Below are 16,601 nucleotides of genomic sequence, written 5' to 3'. Positions count from 1 at the left end.
ACATAACTTAGCTGTTAAGACTATTTCTTTTTTGAAATTGATGAAAACCAGCACATTCACTGAAAGCCTACTACATTAGGAAGATTGTGATGAAAGATTTCTGGAATATTATGGAGAAACTGCTCAGTCTCCTTTCGAAGTTCCTTAGGTTTTAAAATTCCTATGTTCTCTTTTAACTAGCTCGCTGTACTACAGCCTTCAAGAGAGCCATGATTTTAGGACATGTTCCAAACTCAAATATAATAAACTCCTGCCTGCCTAGGCAGTGGTCTAGCTGTTCACTACGGCAGCTGCTAGCCACGTATGACGTTAAAATAGATATATAATGGAATATTACTCAGCCATGAAAAAGAATGATATTTTGCCATTTGCAACACCATGGGTGGACCTGGAGGGTATTACGCTTAGTGAAATATGTCAGACAGAGAAAGACAAATACTGTATGTTATCATTTACATATGGAATCTAAAAAATATAATAGACAAAGTGATATAACAAAACAGAAGCAGACTCACAGACGTAGAGAACAAACCAGCGGTTTCCCGTGGGGAGAGGAGATGGGGTAGGGGATTAAGAGCTACAAACTACTATGTAGTAATTTCTCAGTTTTTGTCTTAATCATGGGATGCCCTACCACTTGGCACGTTTTTGTTTTTAGTCTGTTTCCATTCAGCCTCCCCTTGTCTGTCCATCTGTCTGGCATGCAGCTGCCCAAATGATTTTTCTGAAACAAACCTGATCATTTCGCTTCCTGGAATGAAACCCTGCAGTGCCTACTCCCACCTGCAGAGTGAAGTGCAGGAATCCGGGTCCTTATTTTGGCAAACCAGTCCTGAGTGGCTGACCCTTTGTAATGACTGTGTCTGGGTATTTCATGGGCTGTGATGTGCACAAACTAGATCGTAGGGTTCTGTGAGAACCGGCTGTAATTTTATCTGTTTTTCTACCCACCCTATCGGAATGTAAGTGTGGAATAGCCATGTTACTACAGGAAAAGTCCAGTTGGTCAAAAAGCACGTTATTTGCAAGCATTGATTCTTTAACTGGTTTTGGTAACGAATCACCTGTGAGACCGCGGACACCTTACCTGTGTGTGGGGATGCTGGGGTGGGGGGCGGGTTCCTGCTTCGCAGCATCCAGCGAGAGAGGAGGGAGAAGCAGGGTGGTGGAGTGTCTTGCCAACGCTGCCAAGGTAGATTGGGGGTTGACACATCGATTCTATTTATTGGTGAAAAATGTGTCCATCTTAGTGGTGATGATGACCTGTAGAAAGTGGATGCTTCTGCTGTGCTGTGACCTTGTTGTTGACCTTGTGTGGATATGTGCTCTTTAGTCTTCAATCCTGGTACTTTCTGTTACATGACATTGCATTTTGCCTGTTGTAATGAAATGGTAGCAGCTCTGATGGGACACCGTTATTTTCGGAGAGTTGAAAAACGAGTGAATACAATTACAGTGCTCTGATTTCTGTTGTTGTTGGTTGCCCTTAGGTAACTCTTCCTTCAGGATGAATTAAGAGAGGACGATCCACAGGTGTTAAGAATGGAGAACAGCGTGTCAGTTTCTAGCATGCAGGACCCTTCGTCTTCATCCTTGGAAAAACATCAGAGCTCAGCTGACCGTAACGGAGATCTTGATTCAGGTGCGATTTTGTTTTCTAAATGCATTTGGCCTTTTGATGTCTTGACCAATATCTTCCTGAAAATGTTTAGAAAATATTGGGGCAGCATTCTAGACCTCACATACTGCCTGTTCCTGGGATTTGCGGGCACGTTTATAAGCATATAGCAGCTCGAAAGTTATGCAAAATTTGGTTAGAAATACTGGGCACAGTGGGCTACATTATAGTGAGGTGACCCATCACTTCAAAAACTCAATGGCTTTATGATCCTGCAATTCCACTCCTGGCCATATATCCGGACAAAACTATAATTTGAAAAGATACATGCACTCTAATGTTCACAGCAGCACTATTTACAATAGCCAAGATGTGGAAGCAACCTAAATGTCCATTGACAGATGAATGGGTAAAGGAGATGTGGTACATATATATATATAGTGGAATATTACTCAGCCATAAAAAAGAATGAAATAATGCCATTTGCAGCAACATGGGTGGACCTGAAGATTATCATACTAAGTAAAGTAAGTCAGAGAAAAACAAATATCATATGATATCACTTGTATGTAGCATTAAAAATAGTACAAATGAAGTTATTTACAAAATAGAAACACTCAAAGACACAGAAAACAAACTTATGGTTACCAAAGGGGAAAGAGGGGGAGGGATAAATTAGGAGTTTGGGATTAACAGATACACACTACTATATATAAAACAGATAAACAACAAGGACCTACTGTGTAGCACAGGGAATTGTATTCAGTATCCTGTAATAAACCATAATGGAAAAGAATCTGAAAAAGAATATATATATGTATAACTGAGTCACTTTGCTGTACAGCAGAAACTAACACAACATTGTAAATCAACTATACTCCAATAAAAAAAAACAACTCCATGGCTTAATGCAGTAAATGTTTATAAATGGTTCACACTGTTGGAGCACGGTCAGTGGATGCTCTGTCCCATCTCAACATGGTGCTTCAAGGTTTGTCCCTGTAGGGGATGAGCAGGGCTGCAGGGTCTTGAATCAGCAATTAAATACTCTAGCACAGAAGAGGCTTTTGCTCAGAACCTCTTGAGCAGAATCAGTTGCGTGCTTCTTCTTTTTTTTTTTTTTAACATTTTTATTGGTGTATAATTGTTTTACAGTGTTGTGTTATTTTCTGCTGTATAACAAAGTAAATCAGCTATATGCATACGTATATCCCCATATCCCCTCCCTCTTGTGTCTCCCTCCCACTCTCCTTATCCCACCCGTCTCGGTGGTCGCAAAGCACCGAGCTGATCTCCCTGTGCTGTGCCGTTGCTTCCCACTAGCTATCTATTTTACATTTGATACTGTATATATGTCAATGTTACTCTCTTACTTCGTGCCAGCTTACCCTTCCCCCTCCCCATGTCCTCAAGTACATTCTCTACATCTGTGTCTTTATTCCCGTCCTGCCCCTAGGTTCATCAGGACCATTTTTTTTTTTAGATTCCATATATATGTGTTAGCATATGGTATTTGTTTTTCTCTTTCTGACTTACTTCACTCTATAGGACAGACTCTAGGTCCATCCACCTCACTACAAATAACTCAATTTCATTTCTTTTTATGGCTGAGTAATATTCCATTGTATATATGTGCCACATCTTCTTTATCCATTCATCTGTCGATGGACACTTAGGTTGCTTCCATGTCCTGGCTATTGTAAATAGAGCTGCAATGAACATTGTGGTACATGACTCTTTTTGAATTATGGTTTTCTCAGGGTATATGCCCAGTAGTGGGATTGCTGGGTCGTATGGTAGTTGTATTTTTCGTTTTTTAAGGAACCTCCATACTGTTCTCCATAGTGGCTGTATCAATTTACATTCCCACCAACAGTGCGAGAGGGTTCCCTTTTCTCCACACCCTCTCCAGCATTTGTTGTTTATAGATTTTTTTGATGTTGGCCATTCTGACCAGTGTGAGGTGATACCTCACTGTAGTTTTGATTTGCATTTCTCTAATGATTAGTGATGTTGAGCATCTTTTCATGAGTTTGTTGGCAATCTGTATATCTTCTTTGGAGAAATGTCTGTTTAGGTCTTCTGCCCATTTTTGGATGGGTTGTTTGTTTTTTTGATATTGAGCTGCATGAGCTCTGCTTGTATATTTTGGAGATTAATCCTTTGTCAGTTGCTTCATTTGCAAATATTTTCTCCTATTTTGAGGGTTGTCTTTTCGTCTTGTTTATGGTTTCCTTTGCTGTGCAAAAGCTTTTAAGTTTCTTTAGGTCCCATTTGTTTATTTTTGTTTTTATTTCCATTTGTCTAAGAGGTGGGTCAAAAAGGATCTTGCTGTGATTTATGTCATAGAGTGTTCTGCCTATGTTTTCTTCTAAGAGTTTTATAGTGTCTAGCCTTACATTTAGATCTGTAATCCATTTTGAGTTTATTTTTGTGTATGGTGTTAGGAAGTGCTCTAATTTCATTCTTTTACATGTAGCTGTCCAGTTGTCCCAGCACCACTTATTGAAGAGACTGTCTTTTCTCCATTGTATACTCTTGCCTCCTTTATCAAAGATAAGGTGACCAAATGTACGTGGGTTTATCTCTGGGTTTTCTATCCTGTTCCATTGATCTATGTTTCTGTTTTTGTGCCAGTACCATACTGTCTTGATTACTGTAGCTTTGTAGCATAGTCTGAAGTCTGGGAGCCTGTTTCCTCCAGCTCCGTTTTTCTTTCTCAAGATTGCTTTGGCTATTCGGGGTCTTTTTTGTTTCCATACAAATTGTGAAATTTTTTGTTCTAGTTCTGTGAAAAATGCCATCGGTAGTTTCATAGGGATTGCATTGAATCTGTAGATTGCTTTGGGTAATATAGTCATTTTCACAATGTTGATTCTTCCAATCCAAGGACATGGTATATCTCTCCATCTGTTTGTCTCATCTTTAATTTCTTTCATTAGTGTCTTATAGTTTTTTCATACAGGTCTTTTTTCTCCTTAGGTAGGTTTATTCCTAGGTATTTTATTGTTTTTGTTGCAGTGGTAAGTGGGAGTGTTTCCTTAATTTCTCTTCCAGATTTTTCATCATTAGTGTATAGGAATGCAAGAGATTTCTGTGCATTAATTTTATATCCTGCTACTTTACCAAATTCATTGATTAGCTCTAGTAGTTTTCTGGTAGCATCTTTAGGATTCTCTATGTATAGTATCATGCCATCTGCAAACAGTGACAGCTTTACTTCTTCTTTTCCAATTTGTACTCCTTTTATTTCTTCTTCTTCTCTGATTGCTGTGGCTAAAACTTCCAAAACTATGTTGAATAATAGTGGTGAGAGTGGGCAACCTTGTCTTGTTCCTGATCTTAGTGGAAATGGTTTCAGTTTTTCACCATTGAGAACAACGTGGGCTGTGGGTTTGTCATATATGGCCTTTATTATGTTGAGGTAAGTTCCCTCTATGCCTACTTTCTGGAGAGTTTTTATCATTAAATGGTGTTGAATTTTGTTGAAAGCTTTCTCTGCATCTATTGAGATGATCATATGATTTTTCTCCTTCAATTTGTTAATATGGTGTATCACGTTGATTGATTTGCATATATTGAAGAATCCTTGCATTCCTGGGATAAACCACACTTGATTATGCTGTATGATCCTTTTAATGTGCTGTTGGATTACGTTTGCTAGTAGTTTGTTGAGGATTTTTGCATGTATGTTCATCAGTGATATTGGCCTGTAATTATTTAGTGTCCTTCTTTGTCTCTTATAATAGTCTTATTTTAAAGTCTATTTCGTCTGATATGAGAATTGCTACTCCAGCTTTCTTTTGATTTCCATTTGCATGGAATATCTTTTTCCATCACCTCACTTTCAGTCTGTATGTGTCCCTAGGTCTGAAGTGGGTCTCTTGTAGGCAGCATACATATGGATCTTGTTTTTGTATCCATTCAGCCAGTCTGTGTCTTTTGGTTGGAGCATTTAATCCATTTACACATAAGGTAATTATCGATATGTATGTTCCTATTACCATTTTCTTAATTGTTTTGGGTTTGTTATTGCAGGTGTTTTGCTTCTCTTGTGTTTCCTGCCTAGAGAAGTTCCTTTAGCATTTGTTGTAAAGCTGATTTGGTTGTGCTGAATTCTCTTAACTTTTTCTTATCTGTAAAGGTTATAATTTCTCCATAAAATCTGAATGAAATCCTTGCTGGGTAGAGTAATCTTGGTTTTAGGTTTTTCCCTTTCATCACTTTAAATATGTTCTGCCACTCCCTTCCAGCTTGCAGTGTTTCTGCTGAAAAATCAGCTGTTAACCTTATGGGGAGACCCTTGTATGTTATTTATTGCTTTTCCCTTGCTGCCTTTAATATTTTTTCTTTGTATTTAATTTTTGATAGTTTGATTAATATGTGTCTCGGCCTGGTTCTCTTTTGGTTTATGCTGTATGGTCCTCTCTGTGCTTCTTGGACTTGACTGAGTATTTCCTTTCCCATAGTAGGGAAGTTTTCAACTATAATCTCTTCAAATATTTTCTCAGACCCTTTCTTTTTCTCTTCTTCTTCTGGGACTGCTATAATTTGAATATTGGTGTGTTTAATGTTGTCCCAGAGATCTCTGAGACTGTCCTCAATTCTTTTCATTCTTTTTTCTTTGTTCTGCTCCCTGGCAGCTATTTCCACCACTTTATCTTCCAGCTCATTTATCTGTTGGTCTGCCTCAGTTATTCTGTTTTCAATTCCTTCTAGAGTATCTAATTTCAGTAATTGTGTTGTTCATCACTGTTTGTTTGCTCTTTAGTTCTTCTAGATCCTTGTTAAATGTTTCTTGTATTTTCTTCATTCTGTTTCCGAGATTTTGGATCATCTTTACTATCATTACTCTGAATTCTTTTTCAGCTGGGGTGCCTATTTCATCTTCGTTTATTTGGTCTTGTAGGTTTTTACCTTCCTCTTTTGTTTGTAATATATTTTTTTGTCATTTCATTTTTTTTTTCTCTTTTTGATGAGTGGTGCTGTATTCCTGTCTTACTGGTTGTTTGGCCTGAGACATCCAGCACTGGAGTCTGCAGTCAGTTGGATAGAGCTGGGTCTTGGTGCTGAGATGAGAACCTCCGGGAGGCCTCAATCTGATTGATATTCCTTGGGTTCTGAGGTTCTCTGTTAGTCCAGCGGTTTGGACTCGGAGCTCCCACTACAGGAGCTTGGGCCTGACCTCTGGCCTGGGAATCAAGATCCTGCAAGCTTCATGGAGTTGTTAAAAGAAAAAAAAAAAAAAGCAAAGGAAGAAAGAAAGAAAAAAAGGAGCAGTACAATATCAAAGAATAAAAAAGAAAATAAAATTAGAAAGATAAAAAATATATTAGGAAAAATAAAACTATAATTGAAACAACTGCAGCAAGGTGTAAAATAAAACCATAACAGAACAAAGAATAAAAAAAGGAGGGGTGGGGGGAAACAAGCTAAAAGGAGAGAACAATAACAAAGTATAAAGAATAAAATAAAATTAGAAAAATAAGAGATTTATTAGGAAAAATAAAAATATAAAAGAATCAACAACAATGAATCAACAAGGTAAAACAGAACCCGAATCTAAAAGAGGAAAAAAGAAAAGAAAAAAAGCCTTGGCTATGGGGGTGGAGTTTAGGCAGGGGTGGAACTTAGGCAGGGGTGGGGTTTAGGGTGGGGCCGCACCTATGCGTGTGGGGGGGGGGGCGTTGGAGCGTGGGGCGGGGCCTTGGCTCAGGACCCGCGGAGCTGGAAAAGGCCCTGGGGGCGGGGCCTAAGCAGGGCGACTTGGAGGCCGCGCCTCTGCTTAGGACCTTTGCGGAAGGAGAGAGGCAGCATGTGGAAACGAGGGCCTCTGGAGTGTGGGGTGCCGGAGTTTGGAGGTAGGGTCCTGGGCGAGGGTGTGTGGATGGGGTTTAGACCCCGCACATTGGAGGGCGTCTCCGAGTGTAGAGATGGGGCTCTGGGTGGGGGGTTTAGGGGCGGGGCTTGGGTTCTGCGCAGCAGGAGGGAGGCTCCGAGGGCAGAGGATTAGGCCCGGGAGCTCAACAGGCTCCCCGGTTCTTAAGTGGACAGGGAACGCACTGGCCCCGTTCCTCGTGGCCCTCCCCCACCGTCTCCCCCAGGGTCTCTCCTGTCGCCGCTGGACCCCTAACCGTGGATGGGTCCCGCTGGGTGTAGGAACTCCTCTCCTCCCCCAGCCGCCCCTCAGGGATGCCGGTCCGCGTTTCCAGCCTTTACTTTTGCTCCCCCTTCCCTCCCTCCCACTCCCTCAGGACTCACGTGGCTGGAGGGGGCCTCAGTGGGCAGAGGATCAGGCCCGGCATCTCATCAGGCTCCTGGGGGCCCAAGTGGCCAGGGGAAACCTGGCCACGCTCCCTTTAGATCCTCTGCCCTCCCAGGGGTTCCCCAGTTCCCCCCTTCGGGCATGGGATCCCTTCCCCTCCCTCAGCCGCCCTTCAGGGGCGCCAGTCCCGTCCTGCCTCCACTTCTCCTCCCCCTTCACTCCCCCGAGGCCCTGCATCCTACCTGGTCACTGGGGGTTCCTCCCGTCCCCTTAGGTGTCCGTGGTGCCCCACTGGTGCCTGGTAGGTGCCCTAGTTGTGAGGAGCCGCGAATTCTGCGTCCTCCTAATAGCCATCTTGACTCTGCCTCTAGTTGCGTGTTTCTGCCACTGCAAGGGAGGTGGGGGAAATAGGATTTTCCCCTATGTGCCCGGTAAGAGAGGGCAAGAGGATCTGCCCAAGCATCGAATGCCCCTTCCCAAGACCCTTTCTTTTTTTTTTTGGCTGCACCTTGAGGCTTGTGGGGTCTTAGTTCCCCCACCAGGGATTGAACCCAGACCACGGCAGTAAAAGCGCCAAGTCCTAACCACCGGACTGCCAGCGAACTCCCCCTAAGACCTTTTGAAAACCTGGAAGGAATCTTTCAGAAAAGTACATGATGTGAAAGTATTTAGGTCATGTGAATTTGCACTAAAATATTTCTCCTTGTAAGAAATCCCAAACAAAGCAAAAGCAATCTTTGGTTGAATTTCATGTTTAACCAAAGAATTCATAAATGTAACTACTAACTACTTACATGATAGTTTATTTTAAAAAGATAATTTTTTAAAAAGAAAGGATTGCATTATTTTCGTAACAGCAAATTATACAAGGACAACTGAGCTCTCTGAATCATAAACGTTTGCTGTGGTGAATTCATGTAAACAAAAAGAGCATTAACTCACTGGGCGATTTGACCACCATCCAAAAGTTATGAGATGTGTCTTTGCATTTTGATGAGACCAGGCAGTGACAGGATTACAGATTGCTTGATATCATTGAGTTTCTTAGATTATGTTTCTCAAATAATATCTGTACCTGGAATTATCTTTTTATCTGCAAAAAAATCTGGAAAACCCTGAAATAATTGCCTACCTATGTTGAAAGATGTTAGTACCTGTTTCAAAATTGGCTTAGTTCTCCCCACTTGTGTTTTTCTGTACATAAAGTAGGAGTGAGAAAACTTCTAAAAGCAGAGCTGAGCCTTTGTCTCCCAATGGAAATGTGGAAATTCTCTTTCAGAGAGAGCATGGCCTCATAGCTGAAGGTTCATCCTAATCATTCTACTTTTATTTAAGTACAAATATACTTTAAAGAAGTCTTTATTACATTTGCTAAGTGAGGTTATCTTCCCACTTTTGGCGTCACTGAGCTTTTATTGTATTTTTGTTGGGCACACATCTGATGCCTGTTACTGCGTTGTTTTCAGCGGTGTGTTTTCAAAGCTGTTTCCAAGCCAACCGTGTGTTGAGTTTTCATTTTCATGCAGCTGCGGTATAACTCAAGCATGAGTAGATCCTGAACCCATTAATGATAATATGGTGTCGCGAATATTATTTGTACTGACTTTCTTTTGGGGTGATTCCATGACTGGGGAAGCATGAGCGTCAGGTTCGGCACATCTGCAGCGGGGGGATGTGTGCAGTGGGGAAAACTTACCCGACGCATGTGGTTAGTTCTTGCTCTTGTGTGGGGCAGCCTGCATCGTCCAAGGTGTTAAGATCTTTAGTAGAAATAGTAGCTCTAAATTACCTCTAAGTGATCCTGACATTTTTCAGATCTTGGTCCTGACTCACTTTTTTCTTTTTTCCTATATGCCTAACGTGTCCTTTCTCCTTGGAATTTCCCTATGTCCTTGTGTGGTGAGGAGGCATTTAGATGGTGCCACAAAGACGGATTTCCTAGAGAGGAAACAGATTTAAGGCAGGATCTAAACCTTCGTGGTGAGCAGAGGCCGACTTGTAGAAACTCAAATCTAGTTTGGAACATTGAGATGTTAACAGACTCAAGTATGAGTCTTCAAGTAGTTTATTTTCCCTAGGAGTTTCCTTTTAACCGGTTCATCAGTAAAATAGTTTCCGTTCTGGAATCGGTCTTGGGGCTATTTGGTTCTGGGACCCGCTGTGACGTGCTTAGGGCTGGATGGCATCTTGGTGCCAAGGTTCTTTTCCCCAGAAGTTTCCAGATGAGATTCATGTGTTGGATGAACCAGAGAAGGCACAGACAGCCTGCAGCTGCTTCTACGTTGGCTGGCAGGTGCGCGAGGAGAGGTTTGTGGTCCTGAGTTCCAGCTGTCTGGCAGGCACTCTTAAGTACTTCCCACGTGTTGGGTCCCTTCATCCTTCTGCAGCCCAGTGAGACAGCTGCTTTTATTAGCCCTGTTTTATAGATGAGGAAACATCGGATGACAGGAGTCACTTGGCTCTTGTGTTCCAGCCAGGATTTCATCTCAAGCATCCCGAGGCTCCGAAACGCTGGGCTGTCCCTGCCGTTCGGTGCAGGGAGAAGTTACCCTCATACATACGGGTTCCTGTGAGCACGCTTCCCCTGCCCCTACCACCCCACACTTTATGGGACCAGGCGCAGCTCAGATTCCTTCTTGTCCTCTCCTCCACTTGTCCCCCGTCCCTCCCCGGTCCCCATGTGTCATGTGACACACAACTGCATCTCCCTGAGAAGCAGCTATACTCTGGCTCTTCTCTGCCAAAGTTTTGGGGCCGTAGGATGGAGTCTAAGGTGGCTCCCCTGGGGGTGTGCGCATCTTGTGCTGCTGAGGTCCGCCCCCTCACCCCCAGCTGCTGCGATTCCTTGCATGATGGTCCACTTTGCTGCACTAGAAACTTCAGCTTAAAACAAATGACTCATATGAGCAGCTTTTTTATTTTTCACTTGTGCCTCTTTGCCTAAGGAAGGCTCAGAGAGTGTTGGGGTCCATGACTGACACTCGCGTCCTGTCAGTGAAATAGGCAGCGTGTAAAATTCCTCCTCCTCCTGGGGGGCACCGAGGCCTCGCTGGCAGACAGCCTGGGCGGCCCTGTTACTGGGCACAGAGAAGGAAGGGGACCGGGATTGTTCCTGGAGTGCTCGGTTTCTCCAATTGCAATTTGCTTGCTGGTGATAAAAGCAAGCAAAATAGTATGCTGACGCAGTGATCAGTAGATTCCTTGACATTCTTTTTCCAGGCCAGCTAAATGTAATTTGCTGATGAAGTCTGCAGATAAAGTGGCATTGCACATTTAGACGGGGCAAGCCACCGAGTAAAAGAATTACACTGGAAATGTGGGCTTTTTTTTTTTTTTTTTGGACTAGGAGTATTTAACCAGAGTCCCATGGGCTCTTCTATTTGGGAAGGAAAGGAGTCAACATTCTTAGTAGAAAAATCTGGATCTCTTACTCTTCCAGCTGGGGACTAGTTCAGTGTGACTCAATAATATTTCTCCTCCTCCCCTTTTTAAAGTCTCTTTTGAATACTTGTTGCCTCCCCTAGCTAGGAGATGGGGTGTTTAGTTTTTCCTGGAAAGTCTCTCTGGCCCCCTGGGGTCTGGGTGGCCGAGACACCCTTGAGGACCTTGTGTTCCGGTGTCTGTCCCCCCACCCTGTACCCCCCGCCCCAGGTGTAGTCCTGCAGCTGTGAACTCAGACCTAGGATTGATGTTGGCTAGTCCTTTCTGAGTTTTATCAGTACCCTGTGTCTGTTTAATGTACTCACAGTGGAAACATTTTCTAAACCTTGTGATCCTACCAACCGACTATCAGCAGTTAAAATGACAAAGATTGAATGTCTTCTTCCTTTCTCTATCCACTTAAAAAAAAATATCTAGCGCACAAGAAGGTGCCCTGTAAGATTTCATTCATTCTGAACCTGCTGATTCTCTATTCCTTGACTGGGTGCTGGTGACAGGTTTAACATTCTCCTCTGCAAGATTAGTCTTATTTCAGCTTGTTACATTCTACAACCCAAGATCTGATGACTTAAAAAAAGGTAATGAGTCCTGTGTTGATTCCATTTTTCACTGTAAAGTCGTTTGCACTCCCACTTTGAGTATTCTTTTTCTAGTTAACATGAACGATTCCAGTCACATACACAGCTCTCTGTGTTCTAGAATTGGATCACCACTAAAGAACACTCCCGCCTTCTTCTGAGCTGTGACATTTCCTTAGTAGCTTTTCACAGTCTGCTTGCATGACATCGTGGGGAAATGCCTCTGACCAGTTCCGATGCAGAGAAAAGAGGCCGTCAGAGTTTCCTTGATAAAATGTTTACGAGTTTAAGAAGTTTATGAATCAGCTGTAAATATTTGCTCCGGGTTTATGAGACCTCCACTCATAAACACTGTGTGTCTGTCTCTTGCTCTTTGAAATGTCTTTAGAGAATCAGCTGCTCAGGGCATAGGTGGCGGAGGAAGTGTTACATGTTACAGGTTCCGAAAACCCTCAATTTTGTGTTTGATTTTATTGTTAAAACAGCATACTTAGAGTTAAAGGCATAAAGGTTTTAATCTTTACAATCCCATTCTAGGTCTGACTCTTGGTTGCTTTTTAAAGTGTTTGTTTTGATGGCAGAGAGCAGCAGAGCTTTCCTGGGCACGATCTTACTGACTCACATGTGGGGAGGGGGTGGGTCCCAGTGGTACCTTTTCCTTTCTTTCTTTTTTTATGGATTTTATTTATTTATTTGTTTATTTATTTATTGGCATGTGGGATCTTAGCTCCCTGACTAGGGATGGAACCCGAGCCCCTTGCACTGGAAGTGGGGAGTCTTAACCACCAGACTGCCAGGGAGGTTCCACCTTTTCCTTTCTTGATTGACGGGAGTGAATGCTGGAGCGAGCAGGAAAGCTGCTACAGCGTCTTTTATTGGGAGAAGAGACGGAAACGTAGCTTGTAATGAATTAAAATTGGGTGGAAACAAAATTTTTGTTAACAGCCTAGATGAGGGTTTTAGGAAGGATCAAGAGCTCTGATGAAGGGTCTCAAAGTTGCAATTGGGAGGTTTAAGCCTTGGTCTTCGCCTCACCACTGCCTCCAAGTGGTGGAATCATCAGGTCTCTTGCGGTCCTGTTGAGGTTCATCAGGGTGCAGCGGGCAGCTCCTAAAGGCTCAGTCTCCACCCGAGTGTTTCTGATTTGGAGGAGCCCGATCCGTTTTCAGCAGCCGGAATTCTCCAAAAACTGCTCTTCCGGGACCTAGTGCCTCTGTCGGCTCAGGGCCGAGTGTCACACCCACATCCTCTGCCGGCTCTCGCCTCCTTCTTTGCAAACAGGCCCCAGGAGCCCTGCCCCTTCTGTCCTCCTCCCCGAGGGTGGCAGCTGCCTCCCGCCCACCCCCCACCTCCTGGGTCCTCTTGCTGCCTGACTTGGCCCTGGACACATTAGCGCTCACCACCACAGAGACAGATAAGCTGGCCCCGGGGTCCGCCTTGGATCCTCCAGGTGGAGAAGGGGGTGGTGGTGGAGCGGGGCTGCCTGACCTGGGAAGGTGCCTCGGAGAAGTTCCAGCTTCCACCCCAGACCACCTGCGTTGGACCCCTGCTTCGTAGCTGGACAGTTGTGCGACCTGTTAAGTCCCTTGAGTGCCCGTCTGTCAGGGTTCTTGGAACAAGGATTAAATAAGGTGCTGCATGTAAAGCAGTTAGAGGAGGGCTGACACCCCCAGTTCTCATCACTGCTGTGACAGCCTGTGGTCTCTGGGTGGAAACGGAGGTGCCTGTCAGGGCTGGAGCTGCAGGGCCTGCAGGAGGCGTGGTTTGAGCGGACGCTGGACGGGAGGGTGTAAAGAAAGCACAGACTTCCACTGCAACAAGTCAGCTACCCCGGAGATTCCGTCCCAGGCCACCGTGGCAAGGAGACGGTGCTGCGTCCGTGCCTCCGGCTAGTGGGTCAGGAAGCAGACTTGATCATTGATGCCCAGTGCAGCTGGGGTGAAAAGAATTGTGGGCAGAACTGTTGGGTGACCCCCTGAGGCATTTTCTAGAGCCTGACTGCTTTCCCTTTGGGTTTGCCTCCCTGCCTTTAGCAGCTGGAAACCCGCCTCACAGCCCTTGGTAAGTGGTAGCTGCAGGACCTGCTGGCTCTTTCCAGGCAGCACGATTCTGATGGGAGGGCCTAAACCCCAGGGTGACTCTGCATCTTGGAAGAGCTCCAGGGGAAAGGTTTTCTCTTCAGGTGGCTTTTTCTGTTCTCGGACATTTAATCATAAACCACCTTATTAAAGTTGGAGGTGGAAGTTCTTAGCAACTTGGCTTTAGAAGAAGACGTTTAAGGTAGCTGCCTTTTGGCTTAGCATCTTCTGGTGTTACAAAAATTATCCTCTTCTATCAGTTCCTGAGACTAGATAGAGTATTACAAGAAAATAACTCTTCCCACTTATAATTTATAATCTTTAGGAGAAAAAAAATAGTGATAGCCTCCAAGAAGTCTTTCTTATACCCCCAGTCACTAATTCCCCCGGCCCACCTGCCGGGTTATACCACTTCTACATTAATACACGATTGATTGCAGTATTTCTTCTGGGCCACTGAAATGGGCTTTTGCTAATAGAAGATACACAGGTTGAACGTCAGTATCCATTGAGTGTTACGGAAAGAAAGGAGAGTCTTAACTTTTGAAGCACTAAATGGCCTGCATGTTTGGACAACCCTTACACTACTGCGTGTTCCTTCCTTATAACAGCCTTGAAAATAGGTTAAAATAATGTTTACGGCTCATCAGTTTTTTCCAATGGAAACTATGACATCACATTTATGTTATCTATATTTTAAAGTGAGTTATTTGGTGCTTTTCAACTATACCGACTGTATCTTACTGTACAGTCTGAAATGTTTTGGGAATTGCTTGATTTCCTCCAAAACAGTGATGGTTTTAAGAGCCACATCGTACATTTGATTGCATTTCTCCTTGTTCCTTGTCCTTGGAGAAATGCGTGTCCTGTAGGTTTCCACCTGGGTGCCTTGCCCTGAGAGCTCTGTCTCAGGAGAAGGCAGGAGAGGGTCCCTGGAGGGGGTGGGCGTGGGGTCAGTCTGAGAGCTGCTCAGTTCCTGTGGCTAACTGGCCGGGCGCCTCACACACCTGAGCAGTCCTTCTGGGTCTCAGTTTTTTTCCTTTAAATGACTTTGGAGTCAATGCTTTCTGAGCCCCAAAGATCTATGATATTACTTTATAATCTCCAGCTGTTGTACTCTATATACATCAAGGTGCTTACTTGGTGCCCAGTGGTTTCCTTCACCTTGTCCTCCAACCTCCCCAAACACTGGAGTGTCTCCAGTGGATAATCTCAAACAGGCTAACATGCAGCAACTACGCCTTGAAGCAAATCTCATTTCATTTACTGACGAGCCCTTAATCTTACCCTTGATTCTGTCATGGTAGTGCAAGCAGAATTTCTTCAGGGTTTTCCTTGATTTCCTCTCCTCTCTCCTCTCCTCTCCTCTCCTCTCCTCTCCTCTCCTCTCCTCTCCTCTCCTCTCCTCTCCTCTCCTCTCCTCTCCTCTCCTCTCCCCTCCCCTCCCCTTCCTTCCTTTTCCCTTTCTTTCCTTTCCTTGTTCCCTTCCCTCCCTCCCTTTTCCCTTTCTTTTCTTTTCTTACCTTCTTTCTTTTACGTGAAGTATAGTTGATTTACAGTATTGTGTTAGTTTCAGGTGTACAGCAAAGTGATTTCTTTATACATATATGTATATATATTCTTTTTTTTGATTCTTTTCCATTATAGTTTTTTACAAGATATTGAATATAGTTCCCTGTGCTATACAGTAAATGCTTGTTTATCTGTTTTATGTACAGTGGTATGTTTCTGTTAATCCCATACTCCTAATTTATTCCCCCCACCTTTGGTAACCATAAGTTTATTTTCTATGTCTGTGAATCTTTCTGTTTTGTAAACAAGTTCATTTGTACTATTTTTTATATTCCACATGTAAATGATATCATATGATATTTGTATTTTTCTGACTTACTTCACTTAATATGATAATCTCTAGGTCCATCCATGTTGCTGCAAATGGCATGATTTAATTATTTTTTATGGCTGAGTAATATGCCACTGTGTATATAGACCACATCTTCTTTATCCATTCCTCTGTTGATAGACACTTAGGTTGGTTCCATGTCTTTCTTGAGTTACCTGTCTCTAAAATCAGCAAACAGAAGCTTTGCAAAGAATTCAACAGTATTCTCCTACACATTGAATTTGTTTCTCTCTTGCATGAAGGATTTTCTGGTTTACATGGAAGGCCAGTGCCTTTCCATTCTTCACACTAGTATTGATATGCTGCTTCTTTTTTTTTTTTTTTTTTTTGTCTTTCGACAGAAGAAGGCTCAAGCTTGGAGGAAACCGGCTTTAACTGGGGAGAGTATTTGGAGGAGACGGGGACCAGTGCGGCTCCTCACACATCGTTCAAACATGTAGGTGACCTCCTTTCTCCTCTGACCTGTTTGCGGGGGTGGGAAGGGGGTCTTCAGGAAGATACCAAACTTATTGGAAGAAAGGGAATGAGAAGAAAAGAGAAATTTGGCCAAGATTTCTTAGAAATGCGAAGGAGATGTGGAAGTGAGTTTGATTTTCACAGAGGGCTGCAGGGAAGGTGGGCGTTGCTTTAATCCAGGGCTGGGCCCCGGGGTGGTGCTCAGCATGCGAAATGGTGTGTGGTCTTAACCTCATTCTGTGCCTCAAAAAGCCAGATTAGA

The 16,601-nt window shown here is 43.5% G+C and overlaps 1 protein-coding gene across 8 annotated transcripts in view; it reads left to right on the top strand.

Annotated features, from left to right (window-relative positions):
* Nucleotides 1-16,601, top strand: part of SFMBT2 (Scm like with four mbt domains 2) — a 223,070-nt gene that overhangs the window by 19,457 nt on the left and 187,012 nt on the right. For 7 of the 8 annotated variants that reach the window (XM_082387144.1, XM_082387141.1, XM_082387139.1 and 4 more), the window contains 2 exons: nt 1,491-1,642; nt 16,225-16,319. In XM_082387144.1, the coding sequence (XP_082243270.1) occupies nt 1,543-1,642; nt 16,225-16,319 (195 nt within the window). In that variant the 5' untranslated portion in view covers nt 1,491-1,542. The remainder of the gene's footprint in view (nt 1-1,490; nt 1,643-16,224; nt 16,320-16,601) is intronic. The other variant, XM_082387145.1, reaches the window with a different exon arrangement.

This window comes from Balaenoptera borealis, assembly GCF_965194805.1.
Source record: "Balaenoptera borealis genome assembly, chromosome: 3".
In the NCBI taxonomy this organism is placed as follows: domain Eukaryota; kingdom Metazoa; phylum Chordata; class Mammalia; order Artiodactyla; family Balaenopteridae; genus Balaenoptera; species Balaenoptera borealis.
Note: the sequence above shows the minus strand (reverse complement) of the source record. Positions and strands in the feature narration are given on the sequence as shown.